At 41.7% G+C, this 25,429-nt stretch overlaps 3 protein-coding genes and 4 non-coding genes across 8 annotated transcripts; 5 read left to right on the top strand and 2 right to left on the bottom strand.

The window, feature by feature from the left end:
* Window positions 1-39: 39 nt before the first annotated feature.
* zwilch (zwilch kinetochore protein) lies at window positions 40-7,082 on the bottom strand. Of its 2 annotated transcripts, none has more exons than XM_040025839.1 (18): window positions 6,875-7,082; window positions 6,742-6,784; window positions 6,564-6,656; window positions 3,993-4,135; window positions 3,690-3,880; window positions 3,487-3,566; window positions 3,251-3,406; window positions 2,993-3,064; window positions 2,814-2,907; window positions 2,669-2,721; window positions 2,477-2,582; window positions 2,317-2,396; window positions 2,038-2,194; window positions 1,910-1,938; window positions 1,696-1,832; window positions 1,477-1,572; window positions 586-701; window positions 40-498 (listed from the first exon to the last, which is right to left on the bottom strand). In XM_040025839.1, the coding sequence occupies exons 1-18, from the start codon at window positions 6,970-6,972 to the stop codon at window positions 410-412; spliced, it is 1,833 nt and encodes a 610-aa protein (XP_039881773.1). In that variant the 5' UTR covers window positions 6,973-7,082; the 3' UTR covers window positions 40-409. The 2 variants fall into 2 exon arrangements, with proteins under 2 accessions (XP_039881773.1, XP_039881774.1); XM_040025840.1 differs by having other exon boundaries at window positions 2,477-2,579; window positions 6,875-7,081.
* Window positions 7,083-7,420: 338 nt separating this feature from the next.
* Window positions 7,421-10,925, top strand: rpl4 (ribosomal protein L4). Its single transcript, XM_040025837.1, has 10 exons — window positions 7,421-7,539; window positions 8,184-8,355; window positions 8,444-8,550; window positions 8,784-8,922; window positions 9,215-9,339; window positions 9,476-9,605; window positions 9,956-10,112; window positions 10,331-10,414; window positions 10,596-10,716; window positions 10,803-10,925. The coding sequence occupies exons 1-10, from the start codon at window positions 7,537-7,539 to the stop codon at window positions 10,872-10,874; spliced, it is 1,110 nt and encodes a 369-aa protein (XP_039881771.1). The 5' UTR covers window positions 7,421-7,536; the 3' UTR covers window positions 10,875-10,925.
* LOC120730548 lies at window positions 8,626-8,724 on the top strand. The gene has a single exon (XR_005695126.1). It is a non-coding gene; the product is annotated as a small nucleolar RNA SNORD16 (small nucleolar RNA).
* LOC120730549 lies at window positions 9,029-9,128 on the top strand. Its single transcript, XR_005695127.1, has one exon. It is a non-coding gene; the product is annotated as a small nucleolar RNA SNORD16 (small nucleolar RNA).
* Window positions 10,180-10,250, top strand: LOC120730546. The gene has a single exon (XR_005695124.1). It is a non-coding gene; the product is annotated as a small nucleolar RNA SNORD18 (small nucleolar RNA).
* Window positions 10,458-10,524, top strand: LOC120730547. The gene has a single exon (XR_005695125.1). It is a non-coding gene; the product is annotated as a small nucleolar RNA SNORD18 (small nucleolar RNA).
* A 15-nt stretch (window positions 10,926-10,940) lies between the features above and the next one.
* On the bottom strand, window positions 10,941-24,556 carry map2k1 (mitogen-activated protein kinase kinase 1). The gene is made up of 11 exons (XM_040025836.1): window positions 24,262-24,556; window positions 14,005-14,215; window positions 13,548-13,694; window positions 13,260-13,337; window positions 13,073-13,124; window positions 12,394-12,518; window positions 12,029-12,236; window positions 11,777-11,841; window positions 11,594-11,652; window positions 11,444-11,489; window positions 10,941-11,368 (listed from the first exon to the last, which is right to left on the bottom strand). The coding sequence occupies exons 1-11, from the start codon at window positions 24,342-24,344 to the stop codon at window positions 11,255-11,257; spliced, it is 1,188 nt and encodes a 395-aa protein (XP_039881770.1). The 5' UTR covers window positions 24,345-24,556; the 3' UTR covers window positions 10,941-11,254.
* Window positions 24,557-25,429: the final 873 nt, after the last annotated feature.

Here is a 25,429-nt window from a genome sequence, read left to right as displayed (position 1 = left end):
TGCACACATTTAAAATGTAAGTGCATCACTTCTTTATTGGATAACGTGTGAATATAAATACATCATTTGAGCTGAACTGAAAGAACTGGTGATTTTTATCGATTTGATGTGTGTAAAGCGTTTTGCTCTAAAATGACTGGTTTTGCGTAGAAGGAAAAAGGAGTCAGAGTTTCTAATTAAACTGCTACTATAGGATACTGGTATTGCAAAGACGCCAGGTGATCTACTGATCTACTTTCATTTGGATACAGCTAAGTTGTTTGGCAGAATATTTCCTGTCTTTCCTTGAGCAGCAAAATGTGAAAATAAAGATGTGACTGGAAAAAACATATACACACAAAAAACATATACACACACACACAAAGGACTGAAATTTGCTGTTGAGGGGTTAGTAGCATGTTTTATAAATTCATGCAAAGTTGACAAGGCTGCAGTACGCCATAGTGGAGAAGAAAGCAGGATCCTCACTGTCCCCATTCACGGTTTCATTTGGATAGTCTAAAAACAAAAGAATAGTTAAAGAAGAATATTGTTATCGATACTTTACTGGGGTAGTCACTTATATATTCAGTAAATAAAAATCACCTGTTTCAAAGATGACATGATCAACCAGTGGTCTGTCACTAAGATGTAAGGAGGTCCTGACCTCACGAGGACCATGACCACTGGACACCTCAACCCCCCACAGTATTGGGTGCTCCCTGTAGAGCACAAAGATGAACACAGAAAAACTCAATTCTGTGTAAAAAAAAAAGAAAGAAAAAAAGCCTAACATCTACCAATATATCCTTTGACTTTCAATAAATGTTTTATGTGGTTTCTCGCAAGCCGTTGAGATCTCTGTTTTCAACACTCCACATAATAGACTGCCAGAATTCTGCAGGGCGTCACATTCAGGTCGACTTTTATGTGCCGTTCAGTCGAGATTGGACTGTGGTGAGGTTTACAGGCCTGACATTTTTGCTTGTTAAGTGTTTTCCCCCCGCCTTCGTCAGGTCCTTCCTGCATGTAAAGGTTTGCAATAATACATTGACTTTTGAACTAACATCCCAACAGTGTCTCATTCAATTTGAAGTGTCTTGGAAATCTTCAGTTGAACCGTTGTCTTTTGGCACAAAGGAATAATTGGCTCTCTTGGCATTTGTGACAGCTCCTTTAAATCTGTCATGTTTGCACCTCAGCTTGAGGTGAGAGATTTAGATCGATAATATAACCGAAGCATGTTTAGTGTCATCACTGAGTTGCCAAAAGATTGATTGCACTTTGCAGTCTGCTAGCATTATATACTATTAGATGATTAAAAACCCCAACAACAAAGACGGATTAAAGAACTGAAATCTACAATAAATAATTGTTGCATATTTTCATTATCAATATGATTATGTCCACTATAAAAATGTCATATTCACAAACAATAAGGTCAAATATCCCAGTTTCACAATAAAGCAGGCAGTAAAAAAGGCTTGCATTCCTTACTTTTGGTAGAAATGACTGATCAGGGCAGGTTTGATTTGGAGTTTGAACTCGTGCTCTTCATCATAAGGTGACGTTCTGTAGTGCTGCAAACACAATCTATGTGACAGGAAAGGGGGAAAAACAGGAGAGGGAATTGTTTATTTAAATACCAGTTTAAAAGAAGAAATACTTCTGCACAGTCACATATCACTGGGGCGGAAAAAAAGTCAAAAGATTTACTGTGTGAGAAGAAAGAGACGATCGTAGGGCAAACCAAGGAATGTGCTGCAGGTCACAATTATTTCCAGCAGATGGTGCAGTTTCCTGAGTCGGATCACTTGTTCCTGCAGATCAACCTCCGTGCTGAGGTAAAAACACTGTGGAGGAAATTACTCAGAGTCAGTACTATGCTGACAGACACTTGAAAAGAACTGAGAAACAGTGTAAAGCTTACCAAGTGGTTTAAAGTCGTCAGCTCTTCACCTAAGAAACAAACACAAATTGCAAATGGCCTATCATCCAGAGAGTGTAACACAAACACAGAGTCAAAGAAAGAGCTCCAAATGAATAATTAAAGGTTACCAATCAGGTAGTTAATATAGTCTTTTCTTATCTTATCCAGACCCATCTCCAGCAGCATGTTGACAGGCGTGAAGCCTGTAAGAGACACATGTTCGATCTGCTGGTGGTACGACTGCAGAATGAGCTTGCTGAGGGAACTGCTGCTGTCTCTGTGAATCTGGATGATGTGAAACAAAAAACAAAAAAAAAATTAATCAATGAATTAATAAAATAACAACCGCAACATCCAAACTCATCTATCTCCAAGTTTTCAAAAGCGGAAATGTTTTATGTTGTTACCCAGGGTTTGATGTCACCATATCTTAGAGCGTCAATGACCAACTTCAGGCAGTCTCCAATGTCCTGATATGAAGTCACACCTGCAATACAAAGTTTTTTTCTGTCTGTTTGTAAAATGCTAAAATCCATCCCAGTTTCCTGAATGGAAGGCCTAACTCACTTTTTCTCATCCGAACCCAAAGCTGCTCCACAAAATCCAAATCTCCTCTTTCCAGGAACGAGTTGAAAATGGGAGTTTCTGTCTCAGATTTCAGCTTCGAGGTCTTCTGAAAAAGATGGAGAGGAAAAAACCCCAAGACTCTAGCAGATATATTGTGAAATTAATGTTTTAGTGATAATGGCTCCATCCTACCTCGGGCGTTCTTGCAGCCTGATCCTGCAGTGTTTTTGCAGTGTTCTGTAGCTCTGAAAGAAGAATTAAAAATGAAAAAATAATCATAAGTAGCAGGTAGCATTACATCAGATTTACAATGTACTGATTCAGCAGTGCTTCATGCCTTCTAGGTAAGCCTTGGTCAGATTTACAGGCGATGTGCTTTCCAGCGGTTCCATCCATTCAGTCTCACCAGTTCTCAAACCATCAGCGAGAGTCTGAAATAACAGGATTCAGATATATTTAGTTATTTATGTGGATGCTGGTAGTTGCTGTCATTTTAGATTACAGTGGAAGACAAACCAGTAGAAACTCCAGCTCCCTATACATCTCAAACATGGGACTTCTCATGTCTCCACTGGCAATTTTGATATTCTGCATAAAAAAAGATAAACACATTAAAAATTCAGTCTGTCTGTTCAGCTTCATCTGCTGGTACTACTTCCAGATACATGTTTCCCTTTTCTATTCATAATAGCATATTAATTAAATAGAAATATAAAAAGTAAGCTTTTTAAGGGAAAGAAGGGATTATTATAAGAGGTCATTATTTCTGCTCACTAATGTTGCTGTAGAGGACAGGGGTGGGGTCTCAAGAATACTCTCCACATGGCTCCATTTGAAATCCACAGTCACGCTGCTCTGAGACTCAATGGTGGTGTTTTCAACAACAGTGGAACCAAACAGGCTGAACCTGGCACTGCCTTTAATCCCCACCTAGAAGTATTTATCAGTGTAAGAACACGGGCATTCGTTCACACAGACAGACTTGCAAAAGAGGATGAAAACTGAAATACCGAGGATGGATGATGCCGTTTCTTATGCTCTTGCTTCAGTTCTTCTAAGGTTGTGAGGGATTGTTTGTCTGCAGTTGAACCTAAAAACATTAACATCAGGAAAATAAAAACAAGTGATACAAATACATAAAAATCATCAGTAAATGCACTGATAATGTTTAAAAATGGGTTATTCAAAGAGGAGTGATGTTTCTAAGCAATACCTTTGGAAGTGATGGAATACAGTTTGACACCAGTAACTTTAGTGCCCACGCAGACTGTTTCAGCCCCAAACCAGGTCGTTCCAGCAGGATCAGACATGTCGCATCGCACCCACAGAGGGTATAAAGGAAGGTTCGTGTCCTCAGCTGACATGCTGGCATTTTGAGATAATGTATACCAAGAGAGAAACTGTCTGTACAAAGAAGAATAAAAAAACTTTGTCAGATGTGGTTGATTAAATATGCACATCTTACCAGCGCATATTTCTTTTGCAATTCAATTTTAAATGTCTTAGCACTAATCACCTTGCTTTCATGACTGAAAGTGGCTGCGGTCCCATTTCAGTTTGAAGTACGTGGGCACTGTCGTTAGCATCATCAGCATCACCATCAGAAAGGTTTGAAGCCTCGGTCATTTGTTCGTCGCCTGGATCGCTTATTTTTGAAACCTTAGTGAAATCAGAGCACAATTCAATGGTGAGCGAAGAGGAGGAGACTGGTTAGTCATCTAAGCATACATTCAGTGTTTTAATATTCCTAAAATTGGGAATTTTGGAAACACTACTGGCCCAGTTTCAGCTTGAAAACTCTGGAACTCAGGTTTTATTCTGGACGGAAAGACTTTTTGAGATCATGGAGTGAATGTGTGTCTGCATCCTTTTTTCCAAAAGTCTCTGCCCATCTAGACTAAAACACAGTCCTGAACCCTGTAACAGTGAAGCAAGCTCTACATGCCCAGTTATCTTTCCATTATCTAAGGGCAGCATTGACAGCATCTGACCAATTAGAAACATTGATAAGTCTACTGTCAGCGGAGTGAGTAAATTTTACAAAGGAAAACAAAACCAGGAAAGCCGGTAAAAAAGAAGAAGAAAGGAACTATGTACGTTAAGAGACTTCTCAGTATCAGTGCTCTATCATTAAGACAAGGGAGAATCTGGTGGACACAGCCATTCATTTTCTACTGCTTATCTGGGATTTGGTCACCGGGGCAGAAGTCTCACCAGGGAAGCCAAGAGTTCCCTTACACTGGCCACCTCTTCCAAGTCATCCAGGGGTGACACCAAGTTGTTCCCAAGCCATCTGAGAGATATAATCTCTAGGTCTGCCCTGGGGGCTCTTCTCAATAGGACATGCCTAAAATACTTCAGCTGGGAACCATCGAGAAGGTATCGCAGTCAGATGCCTGAACCACCTCAACTGGCTCATTTCGATATGGAGGAGCAGCCGCTCTACTTTGAGCCCCTCTCAATTGACTGAGCTCTTCACTCCATCTTTAAGGAAGAGGCCAGCCACCCTTCAAAGGAAATTCATTTCTGCCATTTGTATAAGAAACCTCGTTCTTTTGTTCTCTAAATGTGGTGGATTGCAAATGTTATTTCATGAAATGAATTTTTCGAAGGGTGTAAGAGATTCTTTTTAGCTGCAGCCCACGTGGTGTTTTACAATCTGAGAGTAGGAATACATAAAAAAAACAGAATTCAAATGTAACAAATACAAAGAGGTGCCCAGTTTTGAAATCGTATATTAATCCTTACTGAACAATAATTTTCTTTTTAAACTGGTTGCAGCAAACAAGGGAACAAAATAAATAAAATCAAGAAGTAAGGTTTTACCTATGAATACATATTTCTGTCTGATGCTCATCAGGAAAAGACAAATACTTTAGACACTATTAAAAAAAATGTAAATAACTTCTACTATCCACACACAAAGGTCCAAGGGAACTTGCAGGAATCCTGACACCTTTTCCCAGAGAACTGATTAGCACGGGGCAGCTGTGGCTCAGGAGGTACAGTAGGTTGTCAACTATTTAGAAGGTCGGTAGTTCCCGGTTTCTCCAACTATTGAACCTCGAGGTGCCCCCATTCATCTCTGTAACTCTGTAACATGTAACTTCTGTTGGTGCTGTACTACTGGAAACTGAATTTCCTGAAAGAACCCACATGAGGGATTAATAAAGTTTCATCTAATCTAATCTAATCTAATCTAAGAATGTTAGTCAAGGCACTTTTATGAATGTGTGCGTGATTGGGTGAATGAAACTTGTAGTACAAAGTGCGATGAACACTCAGAGCAGAAAAGTGGATATAAGGATCAGTCCATTTACCACTGGTCACTATGTGGTGATCTTTAATCTCAAACGTAATCTGCTCCAGGGAAAGTTACAGGATGTAGATAGGGACAGATCTTTTGGCAGAACAATCCTGTAAAGTCTGGCGAGACAAAACCAGTCTACGCTTTGTTCTTTAGAAAGAAGAGAAATGGGTTAATGTAAGAAAATGGAAAGTAATAAGTTTAGACTGCAAGTGAAGACAGTATTGTTCAACAGGCGGCAAGGTGTGGAGCGAGGGGCATCTTGAGATATGTGAGGTGAAGGTGTGGGGTGCTTACGTTCCCCCTGGAGAGTAATAAAGAAATTCCTATAAAAGAGTCCAATTAGTCTCACGCTTGTTTTCTGATAGAAATCGCCATGAGGTCTGCAGGATAAGTTGCCATGGTAATGCACCCTGTGAAGACGTGAACCATCTTTCTCATGCCCTGAAGTTATATGAATAAGCACAAATCATTCTTTGCAGTACAGGCCTTTGGAGATTTCAAATTAAAAGCAGGTCCACAGCTTTTACAAAAGGCCTAAAAGGCCTTGAGATGTATTAGTAGTTTGGATGCTAGAGACAAACAAAGTAAATTGTTTTACAACAAAAGTCAGAGCCAGTCAACAGTTATTCCTGTATGTTGTGTCGCTATAAACACAACTAGGTAAAAATATTCCTAAAAGAGTAAAGTAAAAAAGTAGAATCTTACAAAGTAAAATTTTATTATTGGGTCTACATATTTTCGATATGGTAAATGAGTCCAAGGACTGACATTACTCACAGCTTTTTCACAGACGAAGACTGTCTGGTTCCCACAATACATATTCACCGCAGGGATTCCGTCTCCGTTCATCTTCACTAGTTGGACCTCCTCCTGAAGCCCAAAAGATATCAACATTACTGTAACAGCGACGGATGCATTGACTCACGACAGCTTACTTAAGAATGCATGAATTTACCTCATATATATACGGATCACTGCTTTCCGCATCCTGAAGAGAGCTGCAATCAACACGACAGAAATTAACTTTGTTTCACCCATCATTCTGAGGGTTAACTTTTTGTTAGAATCGCTATGCATCCAAAACTCACCGAAGAATCGTGAAAAACTCTTTAGCCCTAGATATAATCTTCGAGCACATCGCCAAATTATGGTCTGTGTATCCTGTTACAGAAGGAAGGATGTACATAAAACATACGAAAGTGGCTAAACGAGTTTAAAGTTAACAAATCCGTTGTTGATATTTTGACAGTCGCGCGCTCGAAAAGCAGAGGGTGACGACATGGGGTCATAGGTGAACACACACTTCCCTCATAAAATAAATAAAATAATGAGATATAAAATAGATTGAAAATGTATCAGAAATACGAATATACAAGAAATTTTATAATAAAATAAAAAAAATATTAGATTAAAAATAACGAGGAAAGAAATGGTTCAATCTTTCCTGCGCCAACATGGAGTAAAGAAATAGTCCCATGTTTAAGAACGGTTTTAAAATTGCTTGGCTAAACATGCTAAGCACTGACAAATTAAACATGCTATATTATTTATGCTGTGTATTCTTTTTCATTTTCCTGTGCTCGTTTTATGAAGTTATACAAAGGACTTGTCACGATGATGTTGATACCGGAAGTGGTGATTTAAAGCGGAGGCATAAACCATGTAGGGTGAATCGCCAACTTCCTTTTTTACTGTGGCCGCCATACCGTGAGGAGCGTGGTTCCCGGCGAGCCGAAAATAACTACCGAAAATGGTGAGAATTTCCATGTTTTTCAAGGCTAACGTGAAATAATACACGAGTCTTCATATTGTGGTTCGTGTTGAACAAGCAAGCGCGTGTTTTGTGAATTTGGAAATCATAGGTTTCGATGTAATATAGCAGCAAATTGAAACGCTCCCAGCTAGCAAAGCTAACACGAGGAGCCATTTTGAGTGAGCGGCTACAAGTTACACGTGTGGCTGTCCTTTCAGGGGTAGATCACTGAAGGCTGATCTTGTGTATTTTGATGGCATCTAAAGTTAGATGGTTGTTTCTGCCATTTGAATTTATCTATGCGTTATATTCGGCCGTTATCATTTACAATTAATGTTACGTTTAAACAACCTGGCCAAGTCGTCTTAGCAGAAACGAGCTAAACTGAGGCTAACCGAGGCAGATTTCATGTTGGCTAAATGAAACCTTACTTTGATTGTGTCGGTTAAAGCAGGGATATTTTATTGAAACTGCAATTACGTCAAGATTAATCTGCCTTTTAAATCTGAATTATGAGTAGTTTTTCTCCTGTCACATGCCTGGATGTCTTAAAGACACATGCTACGCAGGTTTACAGACTCTTGAATCGCCTACAGAACTTTCTCTTACAGAATACATCTAACGATTGTTTATTTCTTTCTCAGGCTTGTGCCCGACCCCTCATCTCGGTGTATTCCGAGAAAGGAGAATCCTCAGGCAAAAATGTTGTCATGCCTGCAGTGTTCAAGGCCCCTATTCGCCCTGATGTGGTGAATTTTGTGCACACCAACATGCGCAAGAACAACCGCCAGCCTTATGCAGTCAGCGAACTGGCAGGTGAGTGCATAAATGTACTTGGCATATAGTAAACGTTTCATTAAGGTGTTATGTACACAATATAGATTATGTGTTATGTGTGTTTTAGGCCACCAGACCAGTGCAGAGTCCTGGGGTACAGGAAGAGCTGTGGCCCGTATCCCTCGTGTGAGAGGTGGTGGTACTCACCGTTCTGGCCAGGGTGCTTTTGGAAACGTATCCTCTTGATGATTACAAGAGTTTTTCCCACTTTGTAATATGTATACTGAGGCAAACTTAATTCTGTGGGCTTGCTGTGATGGTGTAATTTGCGTCTGACTCTGTGACCAGTGACAGAATGCCTGCTGTCATATGCTGGCACAGATGGCTGATGAACATTGAGTCTGAGCAGGTATAAAATAGTTATTTACTTAAGTTTTTTAAGTCAGTGGTCCTTGACTTTGGTCTAGATGTGTCGTGGTGGTCGTATGTTTGCCCCCACTAAAACCTGGCGCCGCTGGCACCGCAGGATCAACGTACCCCAGAAGCGCTATGCTATCTGCTCTGCCCTGGCCGCCTCTGCCATTCCTGCACTTGTGATGTCCAAAGGTAAGAGTCAAAAGATGTTCGAATGGGACATGAATTGGTAGAAACCAGCATGGAAATATATTTTGACCAAAAATGAACCCTTTTTGATTCAGCCTAAAATTTGACTTGCTGTGATGGTGTAATTTGCGTCTGAGCCTGTGAACAGTGACGGTTGCCTGCCGTCTCTAAGCTGTCACAGAGTATTGATGTCTTTTTAAATCTGAGCAAGTGTAGTTAATGCTGTAACTTTGATAGTCCTAGCAGTTTTCTCTGTCATTGTCTTTGACTGATTCTTAACAATCTTCCCTTTTAGGACACCGCATTGAGGAAATCCCTGAAGTCCCACTGGTGGTTGAAGACAAAGTTGAGGGCTACAAGAAGACCAAGGAGGCAGTACTGCTGCTGAAGAAGCTCAAAGCCTGGAATGACATTAAGAAGGTACAGTAACCTCAAAACACTGAGGAACACTGAGTTTCATCAGTAGTTTTCCCGAAGTCAAATCATTCTTCTTTTTCTTGAGTTGGCACTGGGAGCATTTAATTATTAATAATGGAGTTTTATTTGCTCTTCTCAGGTCTATGCCTCTCAGCGTATGCGTGCCGGTAAGGGTAAGATGAGGAATCGCAGACGTATCCAGCGCAGAGGGCCGTGCATTATCTACAACCAAGATGCTGGCTTAACCAAAGCCTTCAGAAATATCCCCGGTAAATGTCCCGGTTAAAATTTAGAATTTATTACGGTGTTAGAAAATGGATATTATGATTCTTACATTTAATTAAGGTATAGTTAAAATGGATGATTCTATTGGATGAAATGGAATAAATGATCAAGATACTAAAACTAGCTTACTTTGCGTTCAATTAAACTCTAATTGTTTTCTTTATTTATGCATGCGTAACTTCAAGTTTGCCTGAATACTGATGAGTTGTAATTGTAGTGTTTATAGTATAGTTGAGTCTTAAATAAGTCAATTGCCCTTTAAAAACTCACTATAGCTTCAAGATAATTGGTTCATCAACATGCAGATGTTTGATTATTGTGCTGCATTTTGCAGGCATCACTCTGCTGAACGTGAACAAACTGAACCTTTTGAGGCTCGCTCCCGGTGGTCACGTTGGACGGTTCTGCATCTGGACCGAGAGTGCTTTCCGCAAGCTGGATGACCTGTACGGCACATGGCGCAAGGCTGCCTCCCTGAAGGTTGACTACAAGTGAGTATTTGAGTATTTTGAGAGCATGCACTCTAAAAGTACAAGTGCAGTGTATCATGCTGGTGTACAACAGTGATGAGCTTCCACTTCATGGTCCGTGTTTTTGAACTATGTGATATTTAACGAAGTTCTGAGTTTGAGCAACATAAAACTTATCACTTATCATTTTTTTGCCTTCATGCACGAGGGACTTTAATTCTTGACTCTTCTTCCTTCAGCCTGCCAATGCACAAGATGACCAATACAGATCTGACCAGGATTCTGAAGAGTGAGGAGATCCAGAAAGCACTTCGTGCACCCAAGTAAGCATTTTTCAGTGTAGTTTTTCCCCGAGGTCTTATTTGCCAGCTATGATGATTTTCCACTTCAGGTCCGTGTTTCTGAACCCTGATTATATGGAAGTCCTGAGTGATGCAGAAAGTTTCATTGAAGTTGTTAAGCAGAAGCGCACATATTCAAGGGTGGATTGTATTGTCATTACAGCAAGAAGCTCAACCGCAGAATTCTGAAGAAGAATCCTCTGAAGAATTTGAACATAATGCTCAAACTGAATCCTTACGCCAAGACAGCAAGACGTCATGCCATCCTCAAGCATGACCCTGCGGTAAGAGCCTGATCAGTTAAAGATGAAAGTAAAAACTGTATGTCTATTTGTTGATAACTTAGAGCCCCTCTTTGTTCTCACCATAGATCAAGGCCAAGATGCTGAAACCCAAGAAGAGGCCTGGAAAGAAGGGTGCACCTGCCAAGCCCAAGGCATAAACCAATACATACAGACTGGAGTTCAGTGATGAATAAATCAGTTGTTTCAAATGCATGAGTCAGACCTGTCATTCAAACTTTTTATTCACAGGACTTATTTATTCCACATAAGCTAGCAAAGGTTTTGCACTGTGAAGACTTGGGGTTACAAAGGAATATCAAGCACAGGTAGAGCAGCATTTGTCAAGATTAAATTAAATCTTTAGAAAAAAGATGGCTTTTCAGGAAGGCCTGCAAGGTAGCCCAAAGACTTGTTCAATACATAGTTTCACTTGGCATTTAGGTTTGTACACTTTAATCAGTATAAACAGTTTTATATACCAATAATAGAAATTAGTCATTAGAAGACTTTGATGTGGGTGTTGTAGGCAGAATAGGCCTCACATTATGGTACCATGTGTTGGTGTCAAAGGCTGACTGAGTCCAATAGTGGTGCACAGCCAGCCAGCAAAGTCAACTTCCTCTGCTTCGGAGTTTTTAATGAAAGGATGCACCTGAAGAAAAGGAGAGCTTTTAGATGCATAGAGATAAGGAGTGTAATAAGTGAATATTAAGAGTGCAAATCTTACCATCAACTGTTTCAAGTCTGCTCTCTCTGCTGGGTTTTTAATCAAGCTGGAGTGGAAACAAAACATTTTAGTGTAGTTCCGTGAAACACCACTAGGTGGCATAAGATTATGTGCAGTGTAGGTGAGGGGAAAACGATGTCTTCTACCTACCATTTATTAACGAAGTCCTGGAATTCAGAACTAAATACAGCAGGCAGTTTTGGTGGAGGCTGAAATTTAGAGGTTTTTGTAAGTCAAATATCGCGTTAAATTGCTCCTAAAGGCATTAATACACTGTAGCCTAGCATCTATCTGCATCATACCAGCATGTGTAGATAAATCCAGTAAACTCACCTCGTTAACGATGTAATCAAGAAGCTCAAAAATGGCCATCGGAGGTCTGCTGTCTGGGCCGTATGCTGTTAAGGGGGTGCAACCAAAATAATCAGCCCCTTGTAGGTTAGACATTGTGTAATTACTTCAATGACTATGCTGTAACTTATTTAAGCTGTTTCATCAGAGCTTTTCGAAATGATATAAAGCTGCTGTAACTTCAGAAGCTACACTTCAGAGTTACAGCAAGAACCAGAGCCTTCTCAGACTTACAGCTGCCGGGTCGCCCAGGGGGCTGCGGCTTTGGGGAGGAATCACTGGAGGCTGCCTCCCCTTCCACTGGGAAGCCGAAAATCTGTTCGAGCTCCTTAGCATCAGGTGGTGGAATAGGAAAGCGTCCAATGGCCATTTCAACCAGTGACAGACCCATGCTCCAGATGTCCGACTGAACAGAATAGTGAGTGCCTTGTAAGCGCTCGGGCTAAACAACAAATAACAGAGGTAGTGTCAGTTATCAGTAGTATAGCTTTTACTTATTTTATTACAATAATAAACCGGCAGGTAAATGACAGCTATGTCAAGTGGCACACGTAAACTTGCAGCCAGATTACTGACGAGTTTTTCCATTTTTAACTGACCGACATGTACGACCGAGTGCCCACAAAGGAGTTGGCCATGGAGTCTATAAGCTGTCCGCTCACTCCAAAGTCACACAGCTTGATCTCACCACGGGAATTCACTAGGATGTTAGAAGGCTTGACATCTGAAAGAGGGACACGCAGTGTTTAGGAGAACACAGTGGGCAAGTGTTTCAACAGGCAGCATCAGCATAGAACAAACTGCTGCAGGCATTTTGTGCTGCTTGTGCTGACTTGTTTTACAGTTTCATCCCTACAACAAAGATTTAACTGAGCCTTTAAATTGGGATTGACTGTATTCTAAGTTTGTATTAAAACAAGAGGTAGGTGATCACCTCTTATTTTAGGCGTGACCTGTTGCTGTCAGGTCACGCCTCCACTTCTACGTTAGAAAACAAGCTTTTACACCCAGTATGACCACAATATGACAGAAATAAATGTTAAAGTGAAAAAAAAATCTGTTCAAATGTAACTATCAGAAAAAACAAGAGCTTTAAACTTCCCCCTCAGACATAACAAAAACCAAATCAGACTTCCATGTAATCATATCTTCACCTCTCTGCTAGTGCCAGACATATGATTTGATCTAGGCTTTATGTATAGCAAAACTAAGGAAAGGTATTTATGCGTTTAAAGGCCAGGTCAAGAAAATTAAATTATATTTAATTGAAATAGCGACCTCTGTGCATGATCTTGTGCTTCTCCCTCAGGTAGGAAAGACCTTTAATTACCTGCAAAGACAAACATTGCATAACAGCACAGCAAAGGCACAGATAATTTGGTACTGCCAAAGAAGTATAAGAAACTTAGCTCTAGTGTGACGGCCAGAGCATGAAATAAGTGGGAGAGGTGTTAAAGCTACCCACAGCAATGCTGACTTTGCCAAGGATCTGCTCTGGGATCTTGCCTGCTTTCTTCAGTGATTGGTCCAGGGAGCCACCATCCTATGAACAACAGACGGGGACAAATGGAGAGGATTCAAAATAAAAATTTGTGAAAAACAACACATTTCATCAAAAATAGCTTGTTACCATGCCGACCAGGCTGTAAATGGAGGGCAAGAAATACCTAACAACTTTCAGTATAGTCTCTTCAAAAGAAAGCAAAAACACTACTGGGAAAACACTGGCAAGCATAACATTAATAAACTATACCATATGCTCCATGCAGATGCTGATTTCCCCATCGCTGTAGAAAGCCCCGTAGAAGCCCACAATATATGGGGAGTTGCACTCATGTAGGACCTGCAGCTCCCTAATGATCTGGTTCCTGATGGCTGGTTTAATCTCAAGGTGGATCAGCTGGAACACAGCAGGGCTCATGTTTTTAATTATGCTTCCGTAACACAGAGAAGACAAATGCTAGACAATACAAGCACAGACAAGAACATGCTTTATGACCAAAAATGATCATTAAGGAAAAAGATTTAATATTGAAGCACATCTTGTTTCAGCTAGGGGACGATTTTTAACAGCAGCACTTGGGTTTTCGGACGGTCTGCTGTCCCATTAACCCACATTTAAGGCTGTGCACAAACACTGGAGTAATGATGCCTCTTGGACATACTGGAGTAAAAAAAAATAGCTTTCAGACAGCTGTGCTGCAGCTTACCTTCCTTGCCATAATCAGACCCGAGGGTCGGTGGGAAACCTTAAAGACAACTCCTCCGTTGCCGGCACCGAGCTCGCAGATCTTCTCAAAGTCATCGTCCTTCAGCTCTCCCACCTTCTGCTTCTGTGTCAGAAAGGCCTCCAAGCGTTTCCGCTGCTGCTCATCCAACTCGAGCTCCTCTAGTTTTTTCTGCAGTGCCTCCAAGTTTGTTCTTGTTAAGAGTAAGGTAAAGAAAGACAGAAGACGATGAGAAACGTGAATTATTATTGTATTCAGTTCAGAGACTAAACTGTCAGATCTCCTCTCATTAGATATCAATGACCCGGTGGGCCCACTATTTTCATTCCTCATGCTTTCATCTCACATGATTGGTTTGAGTTCCAAAAGTCTGAATTTGTGAGTCTCCCAAGAAATGTGTGACTAAAAAAAGGTGTTTCCAATCCATGGATAACGACTTATGGCAAATCAAGTTTGATTACCAGTCCAAACTTTTAATAGTTAGTGCAACAGAAAAGAGGCAGCAGAGCAGTGTACAAAAACACAAGGCCATAAAAATAAACTTTAATATCCATAAATATTATAAATACAGTATGGTTGCTCCATAGATTGTGTTTCTTCAAGTTAGATATATCTAGATTTCAAACTACCGTTCAACATTAGTAAGGTTTTTCTCCTTGTCACACTCACTCCCCCACATTCAGCTTGCTGGGATCTGCTCACCACAGATAATCCACATACTCCACATCCAGACCTACTGCATCTATTATGTCATCCTCCGAGATAAGACTGAGCTATGTGTAGTACTCCTGCACATTCCTCAGGAATAATGTTAAACAAAGAGGGAGCCAGCAGAGAGAGCAGGGTGTGCTTTATTATCCCTTTTCTGATCCCAGTGTGAGAAAGCTTTAAACGATCTTTCCTTGAGAAACTAATTGTCTAGTGAACTCTGCTGATCTGCTGCCCTTTGACCTCCCACTCAACTGCCTCAAAACACTGTCCACACCGCCACGCACAGCCAGTCTAAGACTTTAAAAAGTATTAGCTGGAAGCTGCTGTGAAGACCACAGAGATGTCCTGTTATTAGTGTCAAACATTTGGCCTGTGAATGTTAAAAATTTGCAATTTAATTGTTTACGCTGTAAATGATTAAAGTATCAAACAAAAGCATGTATGATTCATATGTGCTGCTGTCTTCATTCAGCTAAGAGAAAATCATTTAAATGAATTATTTAATTGCCAGCCTACCAGATTTTCCTGACAATACGACTATGTGGTGATGAGAAGATCTTCATCAGTCTTAGTGGTAATTACGCTTTTTATTCCTCATCTTTTTTTAAACTTAATAACGACTCACTGGAGAGCAGCTCTTCTCCCTGCACAGCTCCGCACAGCAAAGAGAGGGTTAAGTGGTTTTATTTTTGACAGTAGGCCTGCATATCCATGGAGACGAGGTGCCGAGTTTGAGCTGGCTGTGGGTGGCGTGGGCGTTTTGTCGACAAGAGCTGGAGGTGGAGGAGGATGAGAGGAGGAGAAGCCTGAAACACTCTACACAATGTACGAGGGAGGGACTACAGTAGCGCCACACTGCAGGCCCCCTCCCTTCCAGGTGCAGGAAGAAGTGAGCACGACGCTGGCCTTTTGAGCTCCATCCGCACTAAAGAACAAGGACATCCAGCAGAACTCGAATGTGAGAAGCACAATAACTCTACACCTTGACATCAAGCAAGTTAAAGAAAATGCATTTTTAATAAATGAGAGTCTGTGAGACACACATTTATCTATCAGGTTTTGGTTTATGGCTTCAGCCAAAGAGGTATTCAGCTACTTATTATTTCAACATGTGTTGCTTAGATTTTTTTCTTCAAAGAATAGTTCAACACAGCTCTGCAGAACCAAAATTTTATTAAAAATTGATATGCGATTGAACAGTCTCTTTTAAACTATTATTTGAAAAATGGTTGCTGTTGAAGCTACAGCTGTTTCCATCTGTTTACATTCTGTATCTCCCCTGAGTGTTTCTCTTTTCTAAGCATTGCATTGTGTGCAGGTACGTTAAGAGACTATGCAAAATTACCGGATGTGTACACATAGGTGCCCTGTGAAGATTACAATTCAAGAAACCTGTAGCATGGATAGCTGAACCTGGTGCACAGTAAATGTAACAAATGGGAGAATCATAGCATTTTTAGTGAGTGTCAATCACTTACTGTTGGAGGAATTAAAACCAGGATGAGTTCCTCAGAAAACCTTTTTTAAATTTTTTTTTACTGTAATTAAAAACTGAGTACCTGTTGCTCTCTAATAAAAAGCATATAGTAAGCAATATGTTAAATAAATAAATAATAAAAAAGAGCCACAAACTATGGCTGCTGTCAATATTTATCAATAATTTAGTTTCCCAGAACCTTAGAGAGGTTTTCACCTATGTGATGGCAGTAGCTTATCCAAGATGAAGTATAAGGGTATATCCAAAACAAGCTGTTTGTATTTGTTCTCAGCTCTCCCCTGATAATATTCCATCCTTATGGGCCACTCATTGCAGTTCTCCAATGGCTTGCGGCCATTTCATGCTGAAAAAGCATTTGGCGTGCTGAAATGGCTGTCCTTTTTCACAAGAGTGCAACGGTCTGGTTTCAGTAAGAGGCTCATCGATTGGATTAAGCTCATCCACAACCATTATGCAACATATTTGCTCTCCAGTGTCAGCATCCAATCATCTTGTGTCGTGTTGCAAATTACCCAGAATAATGTGCTAATTTAAATGAGCGCTTTGAAACATGAGCCTTTTCTTCCCCTTCTGTTCAAAACAGCTGGTGGGTTTTCTTACTTACGGCTATAACGCTGATACATTACGAGAAAAGATTTCTGGAAATGTCTCTTTCTGACATTTTTATACCATCTATTTTCATTATGATACACAGTAACTAAATCATAAATGTAAATATTGAAATCAATGACGGTTGAAATTCATTTGGCTGTTTGATTTCAGGGCCATGATATTATTATGCTCATTTTGGTACAGAGCGGCCCAAGGTGTGCCAAGCAAATATCTCTCACAACATTATAGCAACAGAAGTCTGAACTGTTGCTACAACGCAGAGCCGATCCATCCTTTCATGTTGTTTACACAAAATTCTGCCATCCGAATGTTGCAGCACAAATCGTGACTCATCAGGATCAGGAAACATTTTTCCAATCTTCTTTTGTCCATGCCGAGTGTAGCTTTAATTTCCTGTTCTTAGCTGAGAGGTGTTACCACCCAGTGTGGTCTTCTGCTGTCGCAGGGTTTGATGTGTTGTGTGCTCAGAGATGCTCTTCTGCATACCTGGGTTGTAAAGACTGGTTGAGTTATTTTCTTCTGATATCTAATATTAACAAGGGAGTGTTTTTGATATTTCTTCAAAACCATTCTCTGTAAACTCTATGGATATGGTTGTTGCCAACCCATCTGGCATCAACAACCATGCAACCATGCAACGTTCAAAGTCACTTAAATCACTGTCCACTTTCTGATGCTCAGTTTGAACTTCAGCTTGTACTCTTGCTCATGTCTGCATGCCTAAATGCAATGAGGATTGGCTTATTAGATGTTTGTGTTAACAAGCAGCTGAAATGGTGTATCTAATGCACACTGCAATTATTTCCTAGCATATCTGAATAGATAAACACCCTCATTTTAGAAACTTTACTTGTGTTACATTTGTCTAGTATTTATATTTATTTGATGATCTGAAACATTTAAGTGTGACAAAGTTGTGATATCGGTAACATGTACAACATTTGTTACCACAAACCCACCATCTACCATCACTGGATTGAAACTGGTTTAGCTTTTCCTTAAACCCTCAGCCAGCTGAACTCAAACAGAACGGTGTTTTTATGGAAAAGAGGACTTGAGTAACAGCAGTCACTATATGTCAGCAGTGCCACAGTATAACACCTTCTTACATGACAGAGGACACAGGGACCCTCATTCAAAAACAAACAAACAAAAAAACCACAGTGATTCAGAATTCCTGATTGTTGCCTCATCCCAACATGTTGCTCTTTAGTCCATTAGATCCCGGCCAGCAGCAGCAGGAATGTGCTCGGCTCTCGCCAAACATTATGTCATCATCAATAGCTCCTAATGAACAAAGTAGAGGCACAGCTCATCTGTTTAACATTGTCAGCACCCCAATCCAACACGGATTACTTTAAGTCCTGAAAGTTGATCTGTTGTGCTCACTTCAAGCTCCATGTTTTTATGCATTCAGTATTTTTTGTGCTTTTCCTGTCTTACAGACCATCCAAGTCACACATTAGCCACATATTCATACAGCACTTCATGCACATCCATGGCCAATTTAGAATCACCAATTGATCTTTGGGAAGAGGACCCAAAAGAAATCCAAGCAAGCACAGGGAAAACATTCAAACTCTAAAAAGGAAGGCGCAAGCCAATTGCAAGATTCATGTGCTGCGAGGCAACAGTGCTGACCCCTGTACCTAAGGTCATACTTTAACTCTACTACAGCTTTGCACAATTCACTATTCAATATAATCCCCTTTCATCGTATACCAGCCCTTCATGCATCTCCTCACTTCATTCACAGTCTAGAAAAAGCCATTTTAGCTCCGGTCCCTTTAAAGCCCCTCTTTCTAAAAGCCCACTTTGTTTTGATTGGCTGTTCTTCTCCTGCTTGATCAGTCATGTAGAAATTCTGAAACCAACATTCAAAACCTACAAAATGTCCACTTTTCACATTCTTGCATACACGTTGGAGCTCAAAATCTGATCCAGAACAGAGCAGACAGCGACAACATCCACAGCAAAACAGATTTCAACAGAGTTACTCAATAAGCATTGGGCTCATTTTGATGTCACAAGAGAGTATAAATGAATAAACAGTTTTCCTTCTTTCTTTCTCTTTTAGCACTCCTTCGCAACTGAGAAAGTATTTGATCAAGCTCTAGAACTTGCAGATAACTCTTAAGTAGAACACTGAAGAAAAATTTCCAAGTCCAATGGTTCAGAATCTGGTGATTCTTGGGCCCTTTCTGTGCCCATATAAGGACATTCCTGCCTTACTGACATCAACCAGGCGAAAGGAATGTAAAACAAAATGTCTGCAGCAGCCTTAGCTTTAGGTTCACAGGAATTACATGTACATGATTATCAGCTGATATATATTTTAATGGTGAGAAGCTGAGAAGTAGACTTTCCATCTAATGCAAGCTAAAGTCAAACATCTGCCCTTGGCTAAAACTAAACTGAATCTTTAAAAATCAGAGGAGGCGGTTCTATTTTTGGTAGCATTTACATGGATCATTTCTTGTATCAATAAAAACGAGAACTCAAAAGGTTTTGAATGAATTCTGATCAAACTTTGTAGGGGTGTAGAGTGGGGTCATGTTAACAATCCATTCAAGTTTGGCTTACATCCACCAAGGTCTTCAAGGTCAACCAAATGATTTGTTGGGCAAAAACTGACAAAAAGTCCTACAGGTTTTACACTTGTGGCATGTGTGACATGTATTGTCAACATATAGAGTGTATTGTATATACTTTATATATTTTTTATTTTTTTTGCCTATCCCATTTGGTTCTTTAGCCATCAGAATTGTTGTCTGAAGACCAACAAGGATACCCAATGGATTTATTTTGCCAAATGGATCATCGTGGCATTGCCGTATTGGTCCATTTGATCGACCTTTGTTTTTATTATTTATTTTATTTTCAGTTGTTACAGACGGGACAGACATGAGTGAGGGATAGGAAAGGGAGAAAGAAAGAGGAAGGAAAAGAAAAACAGAAGGGGAGAGGGACAGTGAGAAAGGGGGGGGGGGGGGGAATCTCCTGGATCACCTGTTGAGAGAAGAAGAATAGAAAACAAGCAAAAAAAACCAAAGCAACATACTAAACACAACACCATCGCATTAATCTAGCTAAGTGTAAACAGCAGTAAATACTAAATATTCAATGTTGTTGTGCAGCACCCAGGACAGACAGCGCACAATGTGCTTTGAAGTAGCAGCCAAGAAAGGTGTGATTTAAGTCTACGAACAGTGAACACGCTTGTGCACATCTTCGTGGATCAGTGCGCTTGTATTCAAATGGTTTCCACATGTAATGGTCTGCAAGAGGATGTAGAGAGCCATAGCCCTGTCCCCCAGGGCATGAAGCAGGCATGGAGGAGATCCAGGCCCCAGACATCCAGAGGCCCCGGAGTGCGAGAGCCCAAGGAGGACCACCGGAGGGGCATCCGTGCCACCCTCATGGGAAGGGCTGAGGATCCCCAGACGAGGCGTCACCCAGTAGCCACCGAACAGAAGCTAGAGGGGGCTGCACCGGCGTGCCCGCCGGCTCTGCCGGCAGCCAGCTGTGTCAGAGTGAACTGAGCCACAGGCCCAGAGGCCGGAGGCCGGAGGGCCCCCCGCACCCCGGAGGAGGCCTGACCGAGCAACAGGCGCCAGGCCCCGCCAAGTAGCCACCGGGAGTGAGCTGGTACATACCCGAGCGCCCAGCCCCGGACACCAAGAACCACCAATGCACCGACCCCTGAGGGCATCAGTCACCGACAGGGAGTGTGGTGAGGGGAGATAGGCCTCCACACTTTGGAGGGCCTGGGAGTTCCCAGAGAGGTAGAGTCTAAGACCCGACCTGACATATAGACACAGACAAACAGGCACACACAGACACAAACATGCATTCCCACCCTCATGCACATATACAAACACTCAGCACTCACCCAACGTAAGGATTGACATAAATGGACATGTATACACAATCACACTCCCCAAACATACTCTATACCCCGGGTCCAGGTACCCTCGCCCCCAGAGGGGGAAACAGAACCCAGACCCAGGAGATGTTACCCTTCCCCCCAGGGTGGAGGCAAGCAGACCGTCCCAGGCTCCGCAGCAGCAGGGAGGCCAATCGGACAGCCAACATCTCCTCCCAGCCCCCCCGCCCCGATGGCTAGTAGAGAACGGGGGTGTGTGAAGACCCCATACCTCCCTCCTCCCGCTCATGTGTAGTGTTGCTACGTGTTGCTCTAAAGTGCATTTAAAACAAGGGAGAGCATGGTGCTGCTGCCAGAGAGCAGCAGGTGTTAGCACGGCCCCTCCCGAGAACCCTCAATGTCTACATGGATTTAAAATTGAGAGGTGGGCACCGGCGCCAGAGGTAGGTTTGAGTACACAGACCGTCCACTGGACGCCGTTAACGTGCCCACCATCAAGGCCCTATATATATGTGTGTGTTATGAGAGTGTAAGTAATGTGGATGTCTAAGTTGTGAGATAAAATTGAGGCACAGGTGGCCAGAAGGGGACGGGGGTGGGGGTGGGGGATGTCTCCCCTGCACCCTGGTGACACACCCGCACCCCAAGGCCCTACCTGTGTGGGTGAGTGTGGTGGAGCGGGAAGAGGGAGGTAGCTGGGGATGGGGAGGAAAAGGAGGGAGGGGAGGATGCCCCTCCCTAGGGCCAGCTCCCCCGCTGACCCCAGTAGGCACCCCCGTCCTCTGGTACCCACTGTTGGGTCTGTGTTTCCACAAGCCCCGCTAATTCTAGAGACTTATTCATCATGAAGAAAACAAGACAGTCGATTGATCGATTATTTGCGCAAGGGAGGCCTCGTCTGTGTCCACCACGAAAATGACCCCCAGATCTGACCTCCTCCTGCTACCTTTTATTGGGAGACAGTTCACACAAAACACGTCAGAACAAAACCATGCCCACATGGTCCTAAGATGTGTGAACTTCTGTATTTAAGTAAGAGTGTGTGTGTGTGTGTGTGTGTGTGTGTGTGTGTGTGTGTGTGTGTGTGTGTGTGTGTCAGACCTCCTGCTGACCAAAGGGTCATAAACCCAGGAAGCTTACATCAAAAGAAACCGATCTTTCCGATAGGATGTATCTACAATAAAACCTCCCCCAGCACAGAGTGGTTGGAGAGGTGGTCAGGATCAAAGGAATGGCTTTGATCCTACTGCTTGAACTAAGACTGTACAAATTTAAGAAACACAATGGCAACATTCAACAATTAGACTTAACACCCACCAAGGCAAGGGAGCCCAGGTCCGTCCAGACCGGGGCCTACGGCAGCAGCACTGCCAAGCCCCACAGGACCTGGGGCAGCCCACCCTACCCCACCGCAGAGGAAACTGTACCCACCCCAACATTCAATCATCTCCCAGACTACACAAGACAACAGACACCCAGGTTAAGTTTATTCTCCACCTCTCCTATGTCTCTCCCCCACCTGCAGAGTGGACTCCTGCAAGGATGGAACAACCTCCCCGCCAGTTGAAAAGCCCCCCAGTTAGGCCGATGCACAAGAGGCCCCCTGCGCCAGGGCTGAGCCCCCGTGCACCCACCCGCCCAGAACCTTGGCGACACACCGACGAGGACCGAAGCCCCCAAGGCCCAGCCAGAGCCCCAGCACGGACGCGAAGCCCCCCCGAACCCCAACCCCCACGCCTGCCCCGGATCCACTCAGGGGCAGCCAGGCCACCAGGCCAGTAACCTACGTCCACCAGTACAGACCATCCTCCAGCCCCGCTGCACGCAGTCACGAGGAGAACAACCTCTAAGAGCGACCAGAGCCACTAACCAGGTTATGAACACAACCCCTGTGTAAAGATTTTAAATAGGTCACTTATAACCTTTGACCTCTCCAAGGTCAATAGATTAATCCGAAGGTCAAAGTGATACTAGTGATCTGTAGAGCTATTTTTAAAACTATGTTTCTTACTGGTCAAACTTTTATAAAATATATTTCACCTTTCAAGCTATGCTACAAATTAATTTGTACTGGGAACAGTTAAGAAATGATACTGGTTTATGGGGATTTTAAATACCACATTATAGTTTGTATCCAAATATCATGTCATTGACTTTTGGCCTCACTTTTACATTTCTACTACTCTAATTTGTATCTTACTAAAAGCTTCCTAAAGTATATTTCTTCCTGTTTTTGTTTTTAATTTTTTGTATTATGTAAATCTTAATGTGGTGGACTAGTGGACACATTAAAAAAATCTTTCTTGTTTCTTTAAAATTACCATTACTTAACGCAAAATGGTATTCAAACATGACTCAGTGTCATTTTTTTTAGTCTTTAATTCATTGCCAAAGACACAGATGGCCTTCAGATGTGCGCTCTAACAACGAAACAATAATATATTCAGACTCTACAACGCATCAGAAAAGCAGCCATCATAACCGATGACACGTTACGTAATTCTCATCTCAACCGATCCAGCTTGTTGCAGGACTCACTGGGCTTGTCTCTGCAAACTGAGGGCTAGAGGAGGCTGTCAAAACAATTTTATGTCTCCATTACTGTGTTTTGTCAAACAATGGTGGGAGCAGGCCTTTGCAGAACTTCTTCAGCAGACAGAAATATAATTCTGTGTGCTGCCTCGCTGGAAAGCTCTATCTCTGACTAATCACACCAAGTGGGCTGTGAGAGTAACACGGAGACCTGTCCATCTATGACACCACAAAGAGGACTTGACAGCTAAAAGTTACATAAATATTATAATGAGAAACACAGTAACAATGATAATTTGTGAAAATGACCTGTGGCATGAGTAAAACGGGAAAATGAATGAAATCACGAGGACTTTGACAGCTATTTAGCGCTTGAAATGATAAAGTGAAATGAGTTTCCAGTTTTCTCCATTTTACATCATTAAAAGTTAAACTTCTTTAACTGTTTGATAGCTGATTAGTGTGCAACAAATAGTCCAGTTATCATGTAGTCTACTGAATTATGATTTAGTGGCTGTTTTAATAACTGTTCAAGCATTTTTTTAGAGTCAAACATTATCAATGTGAGCAACCTCTGTTTATTCCCTGTTTTATTTCAGTGTGAACGGAGTATCTCTGCGTCTTGGATTGTGCTCAAGAGTAAATCTAAAGAATTATTCAATCAATGCTGTAGCCTATAAAAATGCTACATGCAACCCAAACCACATAAGCTATTTTGAGGAATGGTCAATGGTTAACGTGTCAGTAACTTTTCAGATTTAAAAAAAATATTTCATTTTCTCAGTACAGCAACTGATGCAAATGATCAATAGTTGCAGTAGAGGACAAGGTTTCAGGAACCCACACAAATACTTGGTGCAGAGTACTCGAGCACACACACACGGTATTGGCTGCTGTCATACTGAATCCAACATATATTAGGTTATATATCAGAAAGCAGGTATCTGTGTACTACATTCCCCTATCAGAATATTAGAAGCAGATTAATATTGACACTCACTCTGTGGCTCCGCTGCCGTTGATAGTGTTTCCATCAGGGATGGGGTTGAGTTGGATCGGCTCAGGCTTCCTTCTCTTCTGCATGTTACGTGCAAGAAACAAGCTGGTGTACAAAAAAACAACAACAACAACAACAAATCAACACACGAGCTGCAGCAGTGTAGACGGAAGCCCGATACAGAAGGGGTCTCTGATATTAAGAAGACACTGTTTATCGGCACTGACTGACAGGGGAAGAATTAGGCAAGGGATGTAATGCACTGCAAGGCTGAGCAGCTGATTTCTTCTTAATGGGTGGAGGTGAATGAAACGTCACAAAATATTTTCATTGGTCTTCCGGAAAGCGCGGCTGGGCTTGTTGCAGCTCTCCCTCTGCTGGTGATAGGCGGTATTACCATGCTGTTACCTAAAGTTTCGTTTATTAAACGAACGGGAAGGCGGTCACTAAAAGAAGCCTATTAGCCAAAACTAGAGTAGCTTTGCATTAAAAAAAAAAAAAAGATCTTCATTTATAAGAAATGCCGTCACTGACTTCATCCTAAAACAAATCACTTTAGCCTCTTTCTTCGGATTGGCTGCCCCTCCTAAACTGAAAGTTTGCACAACAATTGGGTGGGCCCAGAGCTGAGTGCTTTAAGGGCTTTCCACTCTCACTGACATAAATTATCTGAAACTGAGCACTTAAAGAAGTCTGAAATCTGAGCTTTTGGCTCACAGGGATTACTCATACATAAACCGACCTCTTTATTCGAAACTTCAACCACATTTAACATGGCCAATCTTAAATGTGGAAAAATATGACATAATAATGAAAGAAAATAAGTAAAAAGATAATAGGTCCACTTTTAGGACCATTAGCTCACATCCTTTTAATAATAATAATAATAATAATAATAATAATAATAATAATAATACCCAGTGATTTTTACTGGGAAATGTAGCCTCTGGATACAGAGGCTCTGACTATCATTGTCCAAAATGGCATAAAAACCTAATAGATTACCATAACATAAACAAGGACTGCTTTCCTCCACAGGGAACCACACAGTCTGCTACTAGAACAAACTCTAACAAGCAAGCAAATGACAATCACCCCACTAAGCAATAAGTATGATGCTTATGAGGGCCCATAAAATGGACTCTCTGAAAACCATCAAAAACCAGCTAGA

The sequence above is a fragment of the Simochromis diagramma genome, unplaced genomic scaffold, assembly GCF_900408965.1.
Source record: "Simochromis diagramma unplaced genomic scaffold, fSimDia1.1 OVJJ01000293.1, whole genome shotgun sequence".
Taxonomy (NCBI): Eukaryota; Metazoa; Chordata; class Actinopteri; order Cichliformes; family Cichlidae; genus Simochromis; species Simochromis diagramma.
Note: the sequence above shows the minus strand (reverse complement) of the source record. Positions and strands in the feature narration are given on the sequence as shown.

What these genes read in the sequence shown, in the direction of transcription:
- zwilch (XM_040025839.1), bottom strand. Translation starts at nt 6,972, where the DNA reads ATGTACATCCTTCCTTCTGTAACAGGATACACAGACCATAATTTGGCG. An exon ending in CTATATTAACTACCTGATTG is followed by an intron (nt 1,939 to 2,037) that starts GTAACCTTTAAT and finishes TTTGTTTCTTAG; the next exon opens with GTGAAGAGCTGACGACTTTA. An exon ending in TGACGACTTTAAACCACTTG is followed by an intron (nt 1,833 to 1,909) that starts GTAAGCTTTACA and finishes TTTCCTCCACAG; the next exon opens with TGTTTTTACCTCAGCACGGA.
- rpl4 (XM_040025837.1), top strand. An exon ending in CCTGGAATGACATTAAGAAG is followed by an intron (nt 9,340 to 9,475) that starts GTACAGTAACCT and finishes TGCTCTTCTCAG; the next exon opens with GTCTATGCCTCTCAGCGTAT. An exon ending in TCCCTGAAGGTTGACTACAA is followed by an intron (nt 10,113 to 10,330) that starts GTGAGTATTTGA and finishes TTCTTCCTTCAG; the next exon opens with CCTGCCAATGCACAAGATGA.
- map2k1 (XM_040025836.1), bottom strand. Translation starts at nt 24,344, where the DNA reads ATGCAGAAGAGAAGGAAGCCTGAGCCGATCCAACTCAACCCCATCCCT. An exon ending in GCACAAGATCATGCACAGAG is followed by an intron (nt 12,519 to 13,072) that starts GTCGCTATTTCA and finishes TCCCTCTTTCAG; the next exon opens with ATGTCAAGCCTTCTAACATC. An exon ending in CCCTGGGCGACCCGGCAGCT is followed by an intron (nt 11,842 to 12,028) that starts GTAAGTCTGAGA and finishes CCCCCTTAACAG; the next exon opens with CATACGGCCCAGACAGCAGA.